This window comes from Leiobunum rupestre, chromosome 5 (assembly GCF_980474605.1).
Source record: "Leiobunum rupestre chromosome 5, qqLeiRupe1.1.hap1, whole genome shotgun sequence".
Lineage (NCBI taxonomy): Eukaryota > Metazoa > Arthropoda > Arachnida > Opiliones > Sclerosomatidae > Leiobunum > Leiobunum rupestre.
Window position 1 is genome coordinate 7,969,514 of NC_143388.1, and position 18,812 is coordinate 7,988,325.

At 38.3% G+C, this 18,812-nt stretch overlaps 2 protein-coding genes across 2 annotated transcripts in view; both read left to right on the forward strand.

The window, feature by feature from the left end:
- Nucleotides 1–631: 631 nt before the first annotated feature.
- LOC149943461 (acetylcholinesterase-like) lies at nucleotides 632–3,313 on the forward strand. The gene is made up of 5 exons (XM_090176099.1): nucleotides 632–1,128; nucleotides 1,257–1,548; nucleotides 1,606–2,026; nucleotides 2,682–2,964; nucleotides 3,091–3,313. Exons 1-5 carry the CDS (start codon nucleotides 632–634, stop codon nucleotides 3,311–3,313), a joined length of 1,716 nt encoding a protein of 571 aa, XP_090032225.1.
- A 7,767-nt stretch (nucleotides 3,314–11,080) lies between these two features.
- The window catches only part of LOC149943462 (acetylcholinesterase-like), a 30,194-nt gene continuing 22,462 nt past the window's right edge, over nucleotides 11,081–18,812 (forward strand). Inside the window, exons 1-3 of the mRNA XM_090176100.1 lie at nucleotides 11,081–11,589; nucleotides 11,708–11,999; nucleotides 12,072–12,495. Of these exons, the coding sequence (XP_090032226.1) occupies nucleotides 11,081–11,589; nucleotides 11,708–11,999; nucleotides 12,072–12,495 (1,225 nt within the window). The remainder of the gene's footprint in view (nucleotides 11,590–11,707; nucleotides 12,000–12,071; nucleotides 12,496–18,812) is intronic.

The following is an 18,812-nucleotide window of genomic DNA, read 5'->3' on the forward strand; positions in this document are numbered from 1 at the left end:
GTAAGACTAACATACATTATTTAATCAGACAAAATAAACATGTTCAGAAAATAATAACAGATATTATCTGATTAAATAAAATAATAATTTATGCTTAAAATTGATCGTTAACACAAATTTTATGATAAAATGGTAATTTCATTGTCATTATGTTTAAAAATATATTAATTTTATTTCATTAATGGCTCAATTAAATTTTCTTACTGTATTTCAAATGATATTTTAGTTAAAAATATTTGAAATTCATACTTTTGTCTCTCTAAATTATAGTTGAACCGGTTTGTCGTCCACAAATTCCTGTAAAAAAGAGACGTTTTACATAAATTATTTCCCAAGGCGAAGTTTTCCGATAGATTAGCGAACGCCAATAGATTGCTCACAGCAGCCTTTCCCCAGACATTTCATAAGCGTAACGACTTCGAATTCTTCGCGTACTTATTTCACATTAACCTCTAAATTATATTATATGTAGGTATTTGTCCTCCAAGCTGGAAGATGAATAAAGTGATAAAATATCTTGTACTTTAATAAGTGCGTTTAAATTATTTTCCAAAAAAGTATAAGAAGATTTGTCAAAGGGTATGTGACAGTTCGTTGACAAGTTTGACGAGGAGGGTTCGCGTCGCGAAATATGTCACCGCTCTTCTATTTAGTTGTCGCATTGTTAGTATGTCTTGATCTCCACGCTTACGGCCAATTCGTAATTAAAACTAATGATGGATTGGTGAGAGGAGTAACGCAAGAATTACCGGGCAATAGGAAAGTCGAAGCTTATTTAGGAATACCGTATGCGCAAAGCCCTACTGGGAACTTGAGGTTCAAGCACCCGCAACCGGCATCCCCGTGGACTGGCGTTCTCAACGCCACGAAATACGGGAACTCCTGCTACCAAATTTCACTCAAACATTTCGATATTCCCGGAATTAAGAACTTTTACCCCCGAACTCCGCTCAGCGAGGATTGCCTCACTCTGAACGTCTTCGTCCCTCACCCGAAACCATCAAACTCCACCGTGATGGTCTTCATCCACGGGGGAGGTTTTGCCATTTCGGGCACGTCCGCCGTTTTCCATGACGGAAGTGTCTTGGCCCGAGCGGAAAACCTCATCGTTGTGACCATGAATTACAGGTGTGTGAAATTATATTTTTCTGTATTACGTTTTTCTAATACCTCAGGGCTATATACGTAAGGCTCAATTATCACGCTACTAGTTTAAAAGAAACCAGTTACGCAGACGATTTTAAATTTCTATTTAGGTTAGCATCGCTCGGGTTTATGAATTTAGATCATCCTGAAACAGACGCCAATTGCGGACTGATGGACCAATTATTGGCTCTGAAATGGGTTCGAGACAACATCAGGGCATTCGGGGGCAACCCTGAAGACGTCACCTTGTTCGGACACAGCGCCGGAGCGGTCAGCGTCGGATTTCACATGATGTCTCCTCTTTCGAAGGGACTCTTTAAACGGGCCATCATGGACAGCGGAACTCCAATGATGGATTTGGCCATACTTGAAAAGTTCGAAGTCAGAAAATTTGCTTACGAGGTAAATTTCAAAGAAATGTATTTTGGAACTTCTATTTGAACAATATATTTATTTAAGACGGGAAAAAGATTGAATTGTTCGGACCTGTCGAGCACCGTGAGCCTCGTCGAATGTTTCCAAACGGTGGATGCCAAGAAACTAATCAATTGCGAACCAATCACGAGGTTGGTTCCTTTCGTCTACTTGCCAGTTGTTGATGGCAAATTTCTGGTGGAAAATCCAAAGCACGTCTTCAAATCATCTTTACTTCACGTCACGAATGACGTGGACGTCATGACGGGTATCGTCAAGAATGAGGCGTCTCTTTTCTTGTCACTGGTTATTCCTCTCGTGTTTGTACCATTGTTCGACAAAGTCGGTCCCTATTACGAAGAATTTCAAGAAATAGTGGAATTGACTCGGCCTGACCAGTGCGAACGTTTCTACGACTCTATCAAGCATCTTTACACGGATTGGGAACACTTCAACTCTTCGTCATGTAAGTATCAAGACCAAAAATATATATGGACCTGAAATGAGAACGAGTTGAAACGGGGCAATTGGGAAATCATGTCGTATTATTTTGGAAAAACTTGCTGAAGGGACACTCGATTTCGGAGCACCTCGGCTAGCGTATGTAGCATTATCGCTCATTAGTATGCCATAAAAAATTAGTTGAAGACATGGGCACCTGCAGGGGGGGGGGGCGGGGAAAATGCTCCCCTTTTATGAGCTATGAATTCACTAATAAAGGTACGAAGTTCCTTCCCCCTTTTGACTAGGTATGAATATTGCAACGATTTAAATGGAAAAGTACCACATCAAAACCGCGTCTGAAAATGCTCCAACCAGTGTTCTTGGCCACCTTAATGTTTTTCGCAATCACAAGATTCCGTTAGCCTTTATCCTATTCTATTATAAAACTTGTCCTACGCAAAACAAGGCCTCATTGAAATAAATTTTTCAATTGAGATATTATAATGAGGCATACTTACGATTATGTTGGATATGTGGTAGCGATAGTTGAACGGAATTCTTATAACAGCAGTATTAACGGATCACGTACAGCATCAGTGTGAAATATCTAGCATCTCGGTTTCTGCTTTCAATGACCGAATATATATGATGTCGTATTTTCATTATTTTATTTTCAGCAAACCTGAAAAGTGCCGTCGATTTTCTTTCCGATTACGGGTTCAAGTGTCCTTGGAATGACCTTTTGGAACGCTACTCTACTCTGAAGGGCCCCAAGACGTACGCTTACTACTTCACGTATCGGTCTCCTCGTGGTGACTTCGCCAAATGGATGGGTACCACTCACGGAGAGGAATTGCGATATCTGATGACTGAAATGGTCAATAGTGAATATTACGACCAGAAGGACCGGGAATTCGGAAAACGTCTCCGGCGATATTGGGCCAACTTTGCAAGATCAGGGTATGATCTAGAACCACTTTAATTTGGTTTATTGTGAACTTGAACATATACCCGTATGCGCTATAAATGTTCCTGCCTTTAGTGAAGTTAGATCGCTAATGTATGAATGTCTAATTACATTTCTAGAGATCCCAATTCAGCGACAGATTCGAACGATTTGGTTTCGATTTATTGGCCAGAATACGATTCGCGAGAAAAGAACATACTAGTTTTGGAACCTAACAATGAAGTCTTCTTCGAACTATCTCAATCTGAAACTGAGCGTTGCTTGTTCTGGAAGAGGCTCTACCCACTACTTAATCAGCTTAAAGAGAAAAGACAGTGTTCATCCGCAAACCAGTACTTATAACGCGTCAATTATTGACCAATACTATAATTTAAATCAGTAGACTTTCCCGTGATACTCCTTTTTACCTATACAATTCAACAGTCGTAACTTTTGAAATGGTAATTGAATATCTAACTTAAAAGCTTAGGTGTTTAATGCCCTGGAGGTTTTGCCAGTCACATTTTTGTCAGTGATCGTGCGCGGTTGTCATTTGAGTTGGTGCATTCGGAAAGGATCTTCTTCTAGTGGCTGGCCACTGTCCAGAAGGCTGTCACTAACCTAAATTGTTTAGCTAGGGTCAAGTCTTATAGAATACGAAAGCACAAGAATGGCAAATAATAAAAATGGTAAAGATATTAAACTTCACGAGATATTACGTTTCGTATCAAAAGCGAACTCATGTTCTTTTATCGATTTCAAAAGTTAAACGTATTTTATAATATTCAATCATTATAATGTGATATTCCGGTGATGTACCATGATAAAAGTACCGTCTTATTCTAAAATCTTTGGTGTTTATCAATAAAAAATATAGTCACACGTTTTTTTTATGCTTGTAATTTTTGAGGGCATTAGCCGAATACACATAATCATGGAAACAGCAGGAGGGAATGATATAAGGTGTGGATGATTCGCAAATTCCAAAAGGCTCCACCCTCACTGTCACCCTTAAATTGGGTGACTCGGTCGATGGAGAACTAATACGCGATAAAGGGCTTTTCGAGGCTGTTAATGATCTGTACGTCTTATGTATTGCTTATTTTAAGCACTCTTTGCACGATGCATATAAACGCCTGTCACGTATAGTTATGTAAATAAATAGTTCTTGTTCTAGTCTTGTACCGTTTTTTGTTTTAATAATAGCGAAAGCTTCTTTATCACCGACTTAAATGGCGAAATGTTCGTTCGTTATTTAGATTGTTACCACCGTAGGCGTATTAAATTTTTTAACCATTATCTAGGCCTACCCAAGACTCACGTCCTGTCGAAGCTATTAATTTTGCCAGCCATAAAATCAAATCAAATCAGATTCTACTACTATTTTTCGGTTTTAGACTTGTAAATTATATTTGCAAAGCGACGACGTGGAGTAATTTTGAGACTCACTACCCATTGATCTCGGCAATAGGAAGAGCAATCGAGGGAAATTTACGGAGGCGAAAATAATGAAAAAATGGCGGTTTTGATATATTTAAAATGTCACTTTGGGAGCAATTGTTTTATAAAATAATCTTATTATAGATCCTCATAATCATGTGCCGTATTTGTTTTGGAAAGACTGAGAATTATTATTATTCGAGTGATTGTCGAATTATTCACAACATCAGTCAAATTATTTTTTGTATTACAAATTATAATAATAAAAATTATTTCAATTCTTAAAATAGAAGTATTTATTATTGTAGATATCATTTAAAGAGAAAGACGGACACATCTCCCTTTTGACCTGATACCCAATGATAAAAAACTCCCAAATTACTGAATATACTTAATGAAATGTTTATTGAGCCCCAAACTACTTTTTTGGGTAAAAAATTACCGGAAGGTGATAACCACATTTGAAAAAAATCCAAATTAAATTCAAATCTACCGCCAAACTGATATAAGGTGAAAAAACAAGTACGAAGATGGAGACAGCTCCGTTGGCCGATGGGTCAGCTGACAATGGCTGCGTTCAACAACTATCAACGGAGAAAAACCGCTGAGTTATCGTTGAGTTCTTTTAATCAACGCTACGTCACAAAAATCTAAAAGTTGTTGTACGATTTCATAGTTCGCTGACTTAACGAACAAAATATCGTCTGCTACCCCTCCTTTAACTTTGTCGAATGACGTCACGACACCGATGAGCAACGGAAAAACCTGCTCCTCCGACCGCTGACTTCGTTGAGCAACATGACGTAGAAACCGGAAGTTCAAAAAAGCGTACAGTAAGCTCAACGCTCAGCGCTGACCTCAGCGCTGAGTCCGCTGAGTCCCGCTGAACGTAGCCAATAATAAAGAAATTGTTGTTGTGGAACTTGTGGGAAGTTTTACATCTGAAAGCTAGAGAAAAAGTAATAAGTAATATTCATTAAATTTATTTTAAAGTAGTAGATATACTTCTGGTAAATGTAATTATGTTTCAGGGTTATTGATTATTCATTTATAAAGGCGAGATCACTGAAATAAAAACAATTTCAATTTCCTTTTCAGCCCGAACAAGAGAGTTTTGTATGTCCACCGGAATTTTATTGGTATTATCTAAATGACTGGAAAAGGCGAGAGAAAATTGCTCATTTAGTTTAGAATAATTTCCTAAAGCGCATTCAATTTTTCTTGATTATTTACTACAAACAGAGCAATGTGGTCTAATGTTTCCGCACTGCTAGTAGCAAGAGGTTCGGAGGACCCAGGTATGATGTTTTTTATGGCTTCTTTTGTCACCTTTAACAGGTATACCAAATTATTACTTATATAAAAGTCTGATAAGACTTCATACAAAAAGTACTTATCTGGCGCGGGGGCGTGAAACGTGTTGTTTTCAATCCTTTCCCCTTCCTCAGCGTGAGCAGATATCTCTGTAAAGTGGCGCCTAAAATCACGTGACTGTCGCGCCACTTCACCAAACGTGTAACAAAAATGGTGTTACTCCGGATTTTACATATAACGCAGCTTTTACCAAATTTAGAGTGATGGTAACAAATAAGAAATTAAATTTAAAGTAATTTTTCTGGTAAAAATAATTCAAGTCAAGAATAAATTAAAAATATGAATTAATAAATCATTATTGGCCTGATTTAACTACTTGATGTGACGTTTTCCCCGTTGATTGGATGCCTAAGGAAGAAAAACTTGAGTTACTGAAAGACTTTAAAAGCGAAGACATTCTCATTTTTGAAGATGACTTTTTCAAAGTTTGCCATTCTAAAAAGAAAATATTAGAAGACCAAGAAGACAGTGGGAAATTGGATGAAATAATTCTAATTTTGGTTGATAAGTTCTTCGAACTTAGAGATCATTTCAAGTTGGAGCGCACACCAAACTCTAGTTTTCTTTGCGCTTGGAATTCCTGGGTCTCCTCATATTGAATGAGCCAGCCCGATAATTTCTTTTTGAAGCTAAATTGTGATGAAATTGAATTTACATTATTAATTTATTGGATTGCTAAAAAAATACTGGAAAAACATGCCAAACAACAGAGATCCAGCTCAACTGCTAGTCAAAGTAAAGCCAGCTCTACGCAAGTTAACATTGCACCTAAGAAGAAGAATGTTTTAAGAATTCCGACAGGATTTATTCTTTGCAAAGGCTGCAGGGTGGTGGATGCCTTGGAGAGATGTGGCGAGTGAATAAAAAAAGGATGCAAGTTTATTCAAAAATTAGGCAAGGGAAGAAGCCCCTGACCCAAAAGCAAAGAGACATTGCGCACAAATTATACCAAATCAGCCTGTCACTACGCAACATGGATCAATTTTCAAAAGATCTCCCTCCAGCTTTAATAAAAATCAACCAAGGTGGATTAGTAATACCTCATGTGGCCCTTAACACGTACATTGAGAACGTTCATGATCTGGTTGTGGATGAATGGGTAAAATGGGATAAGATTAAACCAGGAGAAGTACTAAGTAAGGATTTTGACAATTAATTTTAAATGCTTATCCTAACCGTTGTAATTTTTCTTTAAAAGAGACTATGTCCACATTAATGAACAATGAAGTTTTCAAAGAAATGTTCCATGACGCTTTATCCAAAATAACGGAAATAGTAAATAGGGATTTTTCGTTTGACGAACTAGAACAATTCAGGAAGATATATCAGAGAAAGATTGGTCAAGCTAAGCTTGGTGACTTAGTTAAGGCAAAGATTCAGTCACGAAATGACAGAAAAGAAAAAAGGGGTATCGGTGGTCAGAATCTGAGGTGCTACTTATACAGAAATACAGTTATTATCTTAGGTTAAAATAAAAATTGAAATTTTATTTTGGCTGAATAGAATTGCATAATTTACATTAAAGATCAACTCCAACTTTACGATATGCAGCTTCTGCGTTTTGCGATGTTTTTGTACACCCTTTAATTAGTAATGCCCGCCTAGAAGTACCATAGTTCAAACTTGTGAGTTTACTGGCTGTTACATATTTTGGTTGGCTGAAAATAGTTTCCACTGCAGAACCATTAATGCGTACTGGGTAAATATACTTGGTAGGGTTACGTGATGTGAAATCTTCAGCAAAGTAACAGAAACCAAATATGGAAATTCTTAAAAGCTCCCATGTTTGCCACGCTAAAAATTTCTGACCAGATTTTTCTTTTAGATTTTCTTCACATAAAATTCGTTCCGTAGCCCAAGACTCAAAAAATTCCAGTCCTTGCAGCATAGATTTTACAGGTGCAGAAGCTGATGACTCGACTTTCTCGTGCGCTAGCAAACCCTTCTCAAATAAGTAATCGTGGAATGCCATAACTTTATCTCTATCCTCGGGTGGATCTTCTGCCATGGGGTTTGCGTAATTAAATAATTCACCCAAAACCTTCTGAGTTTGCATAATTTTTGCCGGAGTGACATTTAATTTTACCCACGGATCTCTTTCGATGAACGCCAAAATTAAACCTTTCACTTGTACCAATTCATTGTTATCACGTCTGTCAACTTCCCTTTCATACATATCAACGATTTGTGACCATCCGAATGTTATATCACCTAAAATTGTAAATTATTTAGAATCGTTATCCTTGGAGTGGTTCAACGCATTAATCAAATAATCATGATCTTTAATTGGTGTGTTGGGCAAACAATCCAAAGTATTTGTCTTCCCTTGAGTAATGGGTGTTTAAAACTAGGTTTAAACCGAAAATTTAAGGTTCCATCCTCATTTTCAGAGTGAGTGAAGGGTTTCTCTATTCCTATCGAGTGTCTTAATGCTGCAAAGCCTGCAATATTGGAAGTGCCACCATCACACACCAGAGCAGATGTTTCCAAACCAACACATTGAAATGCCAGATAACATCGTATGTGGTGTTAATTAGAAAAGAATTCTAAGCAGCTTTTGGCAGCATAAAATAGGGACCAATTATATCGAATTTGCTAGAAACGCACCTCCATAAATATTGTAAAACATATTCTGCCTCTAAGGTTTCAGAAACGGTGTTTTCCTTAAATAAATCGTCCATTGAAGGGTATTCTGCCGGATCTATACAACAGCCAATAAACTCGTTGTTGCTCGAGTTCCACATTAACTTCCCTATAATTTTGACATCATCAAAAATTAGCACTCCTTCTTAAGGGGATTTATTCTTTCCTGGATAATTCTCAACTAATTCTTCAAATCTCTTTGTTTCTCCTTTTAGAAAAATTAGGTCAATACCTTGCTTTGACGGAATGTTTTTCATTTTGTTCCTTAGAGAATAAACACTGGGCAACTTAAGGATGTCAAAGGAAGCTAATGCTTCATAAGCAGCTGGAGATCGCGAAAACACGCTTCAGGCAATGCGGTATGTTAATGGACTCCAGCGGTTTTCTTTACTCCCTTTTTCACATCTCATCTGGTCATCCATGAAACCATTCCTCTGAGTATCCAGGTTCCAGCTTTTTTTCAAGGCAATGCCTAGCATATGGTTTTTTTCACTCGCTTGTTGGAAAACCTTTTAAAGTTCCTCACTTCCAGTAGTATTAATACTGGCAATTACTTCCTGCATTTTTTGTGTTGATCGTGATTGAGTTCTAGACTGGTTTCCTCCAACTTCTGTTCTAATTCCTTTATTCTTTTATTTACTCTGAATCGTAGAGTACGATTTTCAATGAACCGTTTCTTTTGTGACCTTGGCGTTAAAACACTAATTCTGCACCTTGAAAGCACGCTTTGCCTTTTAATATGGGTTCGTGGTGTGACTTCAGTCCTTTTTTTCTTTTGCTCTAAAATATATCTACACAAAAAGTAAAAAAAAAAATATTTTCCAATATTATCCAAAAAATAATGGTTAAATTTACCGATTAAGATAACGACATTATCCACACTGATGCTGATAACTTTGAGCTTTTAACTGTTCTTTGGTACATTTTTCGGTGCAGCATAAAAAACTGGGCAATCGATAATTTCCTCAAGTTTCTTGGTATTGATATTTTCACAGTCGTCCTATTTAAAACAAATACATTTAAATTATTTGTCGCATACTTATTATTCTGTTAATTCAGCTTAGAAAGTTACACAAACCTCGGTAATCCCATGATAAAATACAAGATTTTGAAATAGCTGTTTTAATACTTCATCGATTACGTTATAATTGACTATTATTCCTCGTTCATCAGTAGATCTAAATACTTCTTTACGCTCAGCTTTTTTGAATGGGGTTAGAATAGTCAAGAATCCATCCATTGTAAAAAATATTCTGACAGGGGTATCGTGGTAGTTTCCTAGAGTTACTAAATTGTCAGATCGGGTGACGTAACATACCATCCACACTTTTCATACATTGGAAAACAATACAGGGTTAAATAAAAAACAACATTAATATACAAGTCACAAATTATTAATTATTCTATTATTATACTTACAAAGTTCTAATTTTGAGATATAATCGTGAATGAGGTCCAATGCAGGTTTAGTAAATGATTTGTCGTGGCATAATTTCAATCGTTTCGATACTTGATCACTTGAATGTACAGATTTCCTTTTCAAAGAGCTAGTTTGCGTCTCTATGGAATGTGTTATTTTCAAGTGAAAGTCGCAACGTGTTGCTATATTACTGGTATAAACATAATCAGTTTGCGAAGTTGTTATCTGTGTTTCAGGTATATTCTTCTTTTCAATTGTTTGTGTCCAAGTATTTTTAAATCTTTGGTGTTTTGTTTGGGTTTCAGCACTCCGCAAAAAAGGGTTATTCTGAACAGCTTTTGAAGTTTCTTTCAGATAAAAATCACACTGTGTTGACTGATTTGTGGGTTGAAGAAGTGATGTTAATGACGGTCTTCTTCGAGGCGACATAGCCAAGGCTTAGAAGATTATTAGCTTTATAAGAGGAAAAAAACAATTTTAACAAAAACTTTCAAATCGCAATTCTTTATTTACCTGATGCTAAGAAGAATCTAAGTTTAAACAATCGTTTAAAGAACTAAGACCCGAGCTTTTAAACGTTCGTTTACATTTGAGAAAGCTTTGCTTCGTACTATTTTCAGGACGTCACGATAATTCGCCTAGCTATTGGCTAGTTTTGAATTTAGCTATCTCATTCTGATCGGTAAATGGGGAAAGTTTGGTATTTGGGAAAAGTTGCCATTATAAACACTTTCGATTTCGTTCAATAGATCAGAGCCGGTTCTAAGTTCTCCCTTACGTAAATCGGTTCTTTGAAAAACATGTATGTTCGGGTTATACTTATGCTTATATTAATTATATGAATTGTGTAAAATTTAAAATTACATCCAATTTAACTTGTTATTAACTCCATTATTTTCATTAATAGTATTTCTAACGATTATTTAAGTAGGAACGGGTTTGAAATTTTAATTTATTTCAATTATAATAAAACCGGTTTTCTTATCCATAAAAGCGCAAAATCTAGAGGCGATTTGCAGTTCATTAACTCCAAAATGAAGGTTACCTAAAACATTTTAGTGAATACGTTAAGTCTAACGACTTTAAGTTCTTCGTGTAGTTAATGGGTTCCTTGTAAACCAAATATGATCGACGTATTCTCTAGCGTTAATTATGGTGGTTAAAGCTTTAAAATAGAAGTACATGTATAAGAAAATTTGCCATGAGGTATTTGACAATTTATTGACTACTAGGCACCACGACACTCGGTCACCATGTCACCCCTTTTCTATTTCAGTATCTTCATTTTTATCACATTTGGAGATGGTTGCGATATCCACACATACGACCAATTATTAATTAAAACAAATGATGGTTGGGTAAGAGGAGTAACGAAGGAAATACCAGGCAAGAGGAAAGTTGAAGCCTTTTTAGGGATACCGTACGCGCAGTGTCCAACTGGCCACTTGAGATTCAAGCACCCTCAACCGGCGTCGCCGTGGAAGGGCGTTCTCAGCGCCACGAAATACGGGAACTCCTGCTACCAAATTTCACTCAAACATTTCGATATTCCCGGAACTAAGAACTTCTATCCTCGAACTCCGCTCAGCGAGGATTGCCTCACTCTGAACGTCTTCGTCCCTCACCCGAAACCACTGAACTCCACCGTGATGGTCTTCATTCACGGAGGTGCTTTTGCCATTTCGAGCTCGTCCGCCGCGTTCCACGACGGAAGTGTCTTGGCCCGAGAGGAAAACCTCATCGTTGTGACTATCAATTACCGGTTAGTTTAATTATTTTTTGCTGCACTGAAATTTACCAATATCCTCTAAAGAAAAGTCCCCTTATTGTGGTTCTTTTTCAAGTTAAGCCAGTTATATTACCCTATTCACTTTTTATAGATTAGAGTCGCTCGGGTTTATGAATTTAGATCATCCGGAAACAGACGCCAATTGCGGATTGATGGACCAATTATTGGCTCTGAAATGGGTTCGGGACAGCATTAGGGCATTCGGGGGCAACCCTGAGGACGTCACCTTGTTTGGACACAGCGCCGGAGCAGTCAGCGTCGGATTTCACATGATGTCTCCTCTTTCGAAGGGACTCTTTAAACGGGCCATCATGGAAAGCGGAACGCCTCTTCTGGAATTGTTGTTACTTGAAAAGGCCGAAATTAAACAATTAGCGTTTGAGGTCAGTTTTACAACTACTTTCTTCCCTGCAATTCAAATTGCATATTGGATTTGAAGGTTCTATTTGTTTCAGATGGGGAAGAGATTGAATTGCTTGGATCTGTCGAGCACCGCGGGACTCGTCAAATGTTTCCAAACGGTGGATGCCTCGACACTAGTTAATAACAAACTATTCAAAAATTTGGTACTGCCTTTTTCTTTCACGCCAGTTGTCGATGGACATTTTTTGGTAGAAAATCCAGTCCGCATCTTCAGATCGTCGTCGCTACGCATTGTGAATGACGTGGACGTCATGACGGGTGTTGTCAAGAACGAAGGGGCAGTGTTCCTGTCATTGATGATTCCCTTTGTTTTCGTACCACTGTTCGACAAAGTCGGTCCCTATTACGAAGAATTTCTAGAAGTGGTGCGATTTACTCGACCCGACCAGTGCGATAGATTCTACGACTCCATCAAGCATCTGTACACGGATTGGGAACACTTCAACTCATCGTCGTGTAAGCGCCTCTTTTAATGACTGAGAGACACTATTTCAAAATTTCCCTGTTTTGTTTTCAGCGAACCTGAAAAGCGCCGATGAGTTTATAACCGAATACACGTTCAAGTGTCCCTGGAATGAGTTCTTGGAGAGCTACTCTACTCTTAAGGGCCCTAAGACGTACGCTTACTACTTCACTTATCGGTCTCCTCGTGGTGACTTCGCCAAATGGATGGGAGCCACCCACGGGGAGGAATTGCGATATCTGATGTCTGACCTGGCCAATAGCGACCATTACGATAGGAAGGATCTTGAATTCGGAAGGCGCCTGATGCGATATTGGGCCAACTTTGCAAGAACGGGGTATACTCTTTTAGAAATATTTTAAATAGATTTATTATGCGGTATAAATCAGTGTTGTAGCCGTAGGGGGGAGGGCACCCCCGAATTTTTTTTCAAAATTGAGAACTCTATCATTGGTGGTAACTATATCCAATGATAATGTTTTTTTTTCCAATAATCCACGTTGAAAGTGATAGGTGGCGCCACCGTATAATGATAGAGTTGACGGCTGAGTGCGCTGACTTGAAATCTCAGAATTTGTTTCGCGAAACTATGACTCCCGAACGCGCCTATGTCATTATTCCCAATTCAATGGGGGGAGGGGGGTACAGAGAGTCACTTGCCCCCCCAAAACGTATACAATTGGATTTTTTTCAATTACCCTTTTTCCCGAGCCAAAATCTTGGTTACGCTACTGGTTTAAATAGTTTAATATTTAGAAACTAAAGTTATGAAATTATTGAACAGTCTTTTGTAGAGCTAACGATTTCCTAGGCCTGTTCCGAAATTGCTCTCAAATTTCACTCAGCTCAAGTCAATATCACGCGTTACGTCATAGTTCCGTTTTGGAACAGGAAAGAGTGCCTTTGCAATGACAACGCAACTTTTCTCGGAGAAGTATTTCGGGGATGTTATGAGGTTAAATTTCAAAAAAGCGTAGAAAGGTTTTATCACCTTTTTCCTATAGATTAAAGCAAATATATGCGATACGTACTTCTTCCTCTAACTGAATTTCAATAAATTCATCAATTTTTAAATATTAAAATTTATATACTCAGCTTTTGATGATTTTGATAATAATACGTTAATCATTTAATATTTAATATTTTTACCCGATTGGCTCTATGTCTTTTTTGCATCAAAACTGGTTCCGGGGAGCAGCCGAAAGGAAAACACCATTAACAGTACCGGATTTATTGAAAATGGGACCCTTGGCAGATTTTCTATGTAAGGAAGCATGGATTAAAAAAACTAAGGATGTTCAGCAGAGCTAGAAACATTAAAAATACCTGTCCCAAACGCTATCTCGCGGGCGAAATCGTCAAAACGGATGCAATATTGTTTTTGCTGCGTCACACGTGACCTAGGCTAGAGCGGAGGAGCAGACGAATGTTGATCAACGGTTACCACGTATATGATTAAAATTGATGATGTTTTCGAATTATAATTATGAAACATTATATTTGTCTTCATCAAACGATGCCAAAGAAATTTCCTATTTAGATTTATCATCGGGTAAGCCTTTCAATTACGAAATTGGTATTTAATTTAAAAATTACATTAAGCCATGGCTGGGATGGCTCGTCTGTAGTTATAAAATGAAAACCGTTATATTTCAAACACGCTACGAGAGCACGACGTGACTGCGTTAATTTGGTGCCGTGAATAAACGAAAGGTGGCGCCGTATTTAGAATTCTTTTTCCGTTTGCCGCAGTAAAAGGGGAGTAGGAAGGGGATTACATATACAAGTTCGGGACACCTAGCTACACTTCTTTTAGTAGAGATATCTAGCTCCGCTGAACATCCTTAGTTTTTTAATCCATGAAGGAAGCAAGGAAAGCATAAAAACGCAAAACTCGCAAGTCCCGAAGCTGAGCTTATGTCACGAGAATAATGATTTTTCAAATAATAAAGCAACGAGCCTGATATGTTGTTATCCTAAACCGAATCATTGAAAAATACATTTACTTCATCAGTGGGTGGGGTTATCCAACATTCTATCTAGGACGATGCGTTTACAATCGAGGGGGACTAATCCAAAAATTATGATATTGGCTTAAATCAATAGCTTTGCCCTTTTCTTCACCCATCTACGCGATAACTACACAACAAATTTAGTGAAGAACATTTAAAATTTTCCCAGAATGAAGGCGAGAAATGAATCACTCTCTCTTAAATACATTTTCCGAGCCCTAATGGGCCATTTTGTATTGTCAGCTGCACGAAATCCCCACTTTTATTATTAACCGCACCTGCAATTGAAAAAGATTTATATACCCCGTACCCTAAATATTATTTAGGATGTTTTGTAGCCGTTTTCCAGACGCTAAAAACTAGTAAAATTTGAACGTCGTTGTGGCTTTTAACAGCCATACAAAAAGTGAAGCTACAACGTCACAGAGGCTTACGTCATTTATCCACAACCCACTACAATTTCCGACAAAAATACCATAGTCTTTCGGGGATACAGGCAGATGATAATTCCTAGAAGCTCTAATCATCTAATGAGTAATTATTTCTGCAGAGATCCGAATTCGGCGTCAGATTCCGACGATGTCGTTCCGATTTATTGGCCAGAATACGATTCGCGGAAGAAGAACATTTTGGTTTTGAAACCCGACACAGAAGCCTTCTACGAAATGTCTGAAACTGAAACAGAGCGTTGCCTGTTCTGGAAGAGGCTCTATCCTCAACTCAAGCAACTTAAAGAGAAAAGACAGTGCTCATCTGCCAAACACTACTTCTAACGCCACATTATTGGCAATAATCTCATTGCGTGAATTTAGGGCATTATATTTTCGTTCTTTAAAATCATATGGAGTTTGAGTTTAAATAAAAACTTGAAGGGCTTTCCACCACCCTCCTACGTATTGTAACCCGACAACCTGAATTAAAAGGCATTAAAAGTCGCTAGTTGACTTGGGCCTAAGGTGGTGCCTTGGGTATTACCCTAGCTGATCAGTATAATTTCAGTGTTTGTAAATTTCATTACATTGGATTTTGTATTGAATGGTGTTTTGTTAAAAATTGAAATTTTAATTCCTTTTATTGTTTATTGAAATTAATATTTTGCGTGTTTAAATTTATTTTGTAGAACATTGTCGGTTTAAAGTGTTGTAAATAATTTCGCCTTTATGGTGAAATATTTAGTGAAATTCTATTTATGTGTTTGTAGTTGGCACAGGCCCGTACACAGCCGCCAAAACTCGGGGGCGCTCAAATTCTTTTTGGGGGTGCCAATACCTTGAGTAATTTTTATATCCCCACCTATGAAATTAGTAAATATACTAATCCGGTTGTAGCCCTTAAATATCTGTCAAAAAATTTTTGATCAGCTAGTTCAATATTTCTACAATTGAAAAGTTTTTCTGGTGCAGTGAGACGCGAGAAAGCAATTTTCAAAAACTTTAGTAAAATGGTTTCAAATATTTACTGATACTAGCTCTCTAGTAAAAGTAATTTTCCTTTTTGATTAATATACAAATATTTTAGATCATATTTTCGGTAATTGAGCAATCGATTTTTTTTGGGTCAGTCGGATTGGGGATGCTCAAGTACTCATTTGGGGGCGCTGAGCATCCCCTGGCGCCCCCCGTGTACGGGCCTGAGTTGGCACTGTGTTTTTAACTCTGTTTAGTTGGATGTAATAAAGAAACAAGTTATAAACTAAACTATTTATTAAATACATTTAAATAAGATCTATTATATAAGTGATCACAACTGTCTACATAGTAGTTCGTCAAGCGAGTGAGGCCATAGCCTGTGCGGTGTATGTATATATAATGTTCAGGTAGCCGGTACGCATATCGCGCCCTCTGTCAAGTCCCATAACAACCTCTCTGAGTGTCTTTGTGTGTGTTCGCAGTTGACATCACGGGCAAAGTGTTAGAACGGTGTTCGCAGTTGGAAACCCGGGGCAAAGGGTTAACATTGTGGTCACAGTTTCCAGAGATCCAGAAAAGACCACTTTTATTACCGCTACAATAACGTGATCTAAGATACGAGAAGTGGTATTGCAGTCGCTTTGGGTTTATTCGTGTGTTGTGTGGGGAATATTTGTATTGGTGTGTGTTTGTGTTGTGCTGTTTATAGTTACGGTTACCAAGTGCTGAGGGTTACTAGAAACGTCTCAACATATAAATATCAGGCCTTTCACCAAAGGTCATACAGTAGAAAATGATGGCATCGTTTACTCATCGATGAATTATCGCCCGGACCTTGGATAAGTAATCTTTTGACCAGTAGTCTATGAGTCAGAACAAAACAAAAAACAAACACCGAGTACGTCGATAATAATATTCGCGAAGTTATGCTGCGCCAAATGCGTAAATTAGTCATTACGGGAAACGTGTACGCCCATTAAGACTAGTTTTCACGAGTAGCGTCGACGCCAAAAATCATCGTTAGCCTTGGTCCCCACTAGCGCTCGTAACGGCGAGTCACTTACCTACGCGGGTAAAAAAAAATATTATCGACAAGCGCTAGTGGAAACCAAGCTTTATTTAGAATGATTAGCCCCTCGGTTCCAAATTAACATAAGAATATTTTAAATTCAATGTCGAATTTGGTTTAAATTGAACAACGGAAATTCGATACTGCAAAATAAAGTGAACGGTCCGTTTTTTTTTTGTCAATTTCGAAAAACTTAACAATCTGTACACCGATTACATAAATATGAAAATGAGTACAGCCTTTGGTAGTGATAAATCTGTACTCACTTACGTAATCATTTTAGTGCAGTCAAAGCTACAGGCTTGTACATCGATTACGGGGAACGGCCAACCCCTAGAGTTTTCGCCCAGTTTTGCCCAAAATTATCAAAACCGCTGAAAATGAGAAGAGCGCGCCCATCATTGCCCTGAGAGCAAAAGGGAGAAAGTGTTTCATAAGTGTTTTATGGTTTTCTGCTCAAACCAATTTTTTTCTAAATAGACTTTTTGCTTTAGGGTTAGATTGTGACCTCCCGGTTTCATATACGATACAAACACAAAAAAGTTTAATTATTTATAGAATTTCAGGCTATTTTATTGATTTGAACGCCATTTTCTATCATGGCGGTTTATTACCACCTCGGACCCGATGTGAACGAGACCCTTCGAAACCATTAACCAGCAAATTTTTATTATTTCGAATATGACCAAGTCCTTCTTAAATTGGACGTTCGAGGCCTGTTGAAACGTGGCCTCGGTAGTCCAATATTCGTTGGTTCAATTCCAGCGTATATGCTGTCTATGATACCAGGCTGTCTGCTTTTGGTATGCCAGCGCAGAAGAAGCCTTGGTAGAAATCCTTTACACAATAGTAAGAGCAGTGCCGTATTAACCCATGGCAAAGCCTCTAGGGTTCGAGTTTCGTTGGGCCCAGCCACCCCTCAACACCCCTTTCCCCTGTTGATGCAGGAAATGTCCTCTATGTGGTGCACTAAGTCGTCTACGGACGATTTGGTGCCATAACGTTTCTCCGAAGATAAAAATCAACAAGCCAAAGCCGCGAAACTCTGCAAGCTTTGCAATGCTTATTTTAAGAAGGCTTTTTCGCCGAGACCGCGCCGAAACGCATCTCGACTAGCGTAGCCAACAAACGCAAAAGGCACGAACGATATCATTGCAGCGACTAGACAGGATTCTGACTTAGAGGCGTTCAGTCATAATCCTACGGATGGTAGCTTCGCACCACGTAAGAGTTAATTTTAATAATAAATTTTAGGTTAAAGTAAGCGTTATTACCTCCCCGAGGGGACAAAGTCCCCTAGGAGGGGTTATACAACCACCGTGTCTGTCTGTGGGTCTGTGGGTCTGTGGGTCTGTGGGTCTGTCAGGCCTGCGAACGCGTTCGCATTTTTGGTGCAAAGTGTAATCACTGCGTACGCAGTTTCTCAAAGGGTTAGCAAAACCACCGTGTGACGGTGAGCGTTAACGGATGCATTTGCTGTTTGGTTTGGATGGTGTTTTTTCGCTCACCGTCGTGACGGTTTGGTGTATTACGTTTTTGTAATGTTTGTGCGTAGGCTGTGAGTGTTGAATTTGTTGTGTTTGTGTTCTGATGGTTGTGCATGTTGAGTCTGTTGTGTTTATATGGGCGTTTTCTCTCCAACTTCTTCTTAATGACTTTGGGACGGACCGAGTGCTGAGTGTAATGCTACCTCTCAACGTCCAATGGCAGGGTTTCCACCAATTGTACACGGTATTCGTCTTAGTATCAATTTGCGATCGCATCGGGCGGGATTTGAACCCGAGACCTCCTGCTTGACAGGCGGACGTTCTACCACAGAA

Coding starts and splice junctions, on each gene's coding strand:
- LOC149943461 (XM_090176099.1), top strand. CDS start 632: ATGTCACCGCTCTTCTATTTAGTTGTCGCATTGTTAGTATGTCTTGAT. Junction 1,549..1,605: donor TCAGAAAATTTGCTTACGAG/GTAAATTTCAAA, acceptor TATTTATTTAAG/ACGGGAAAAAGATTGAATTG. Junction 2,027..2,681: donor ACACTTCAACTCTTCGTCAT/GTAAGTATCAAG, acceptor TTTTATTTTCAG/CAAACCTGAAAAGTGCCGTC.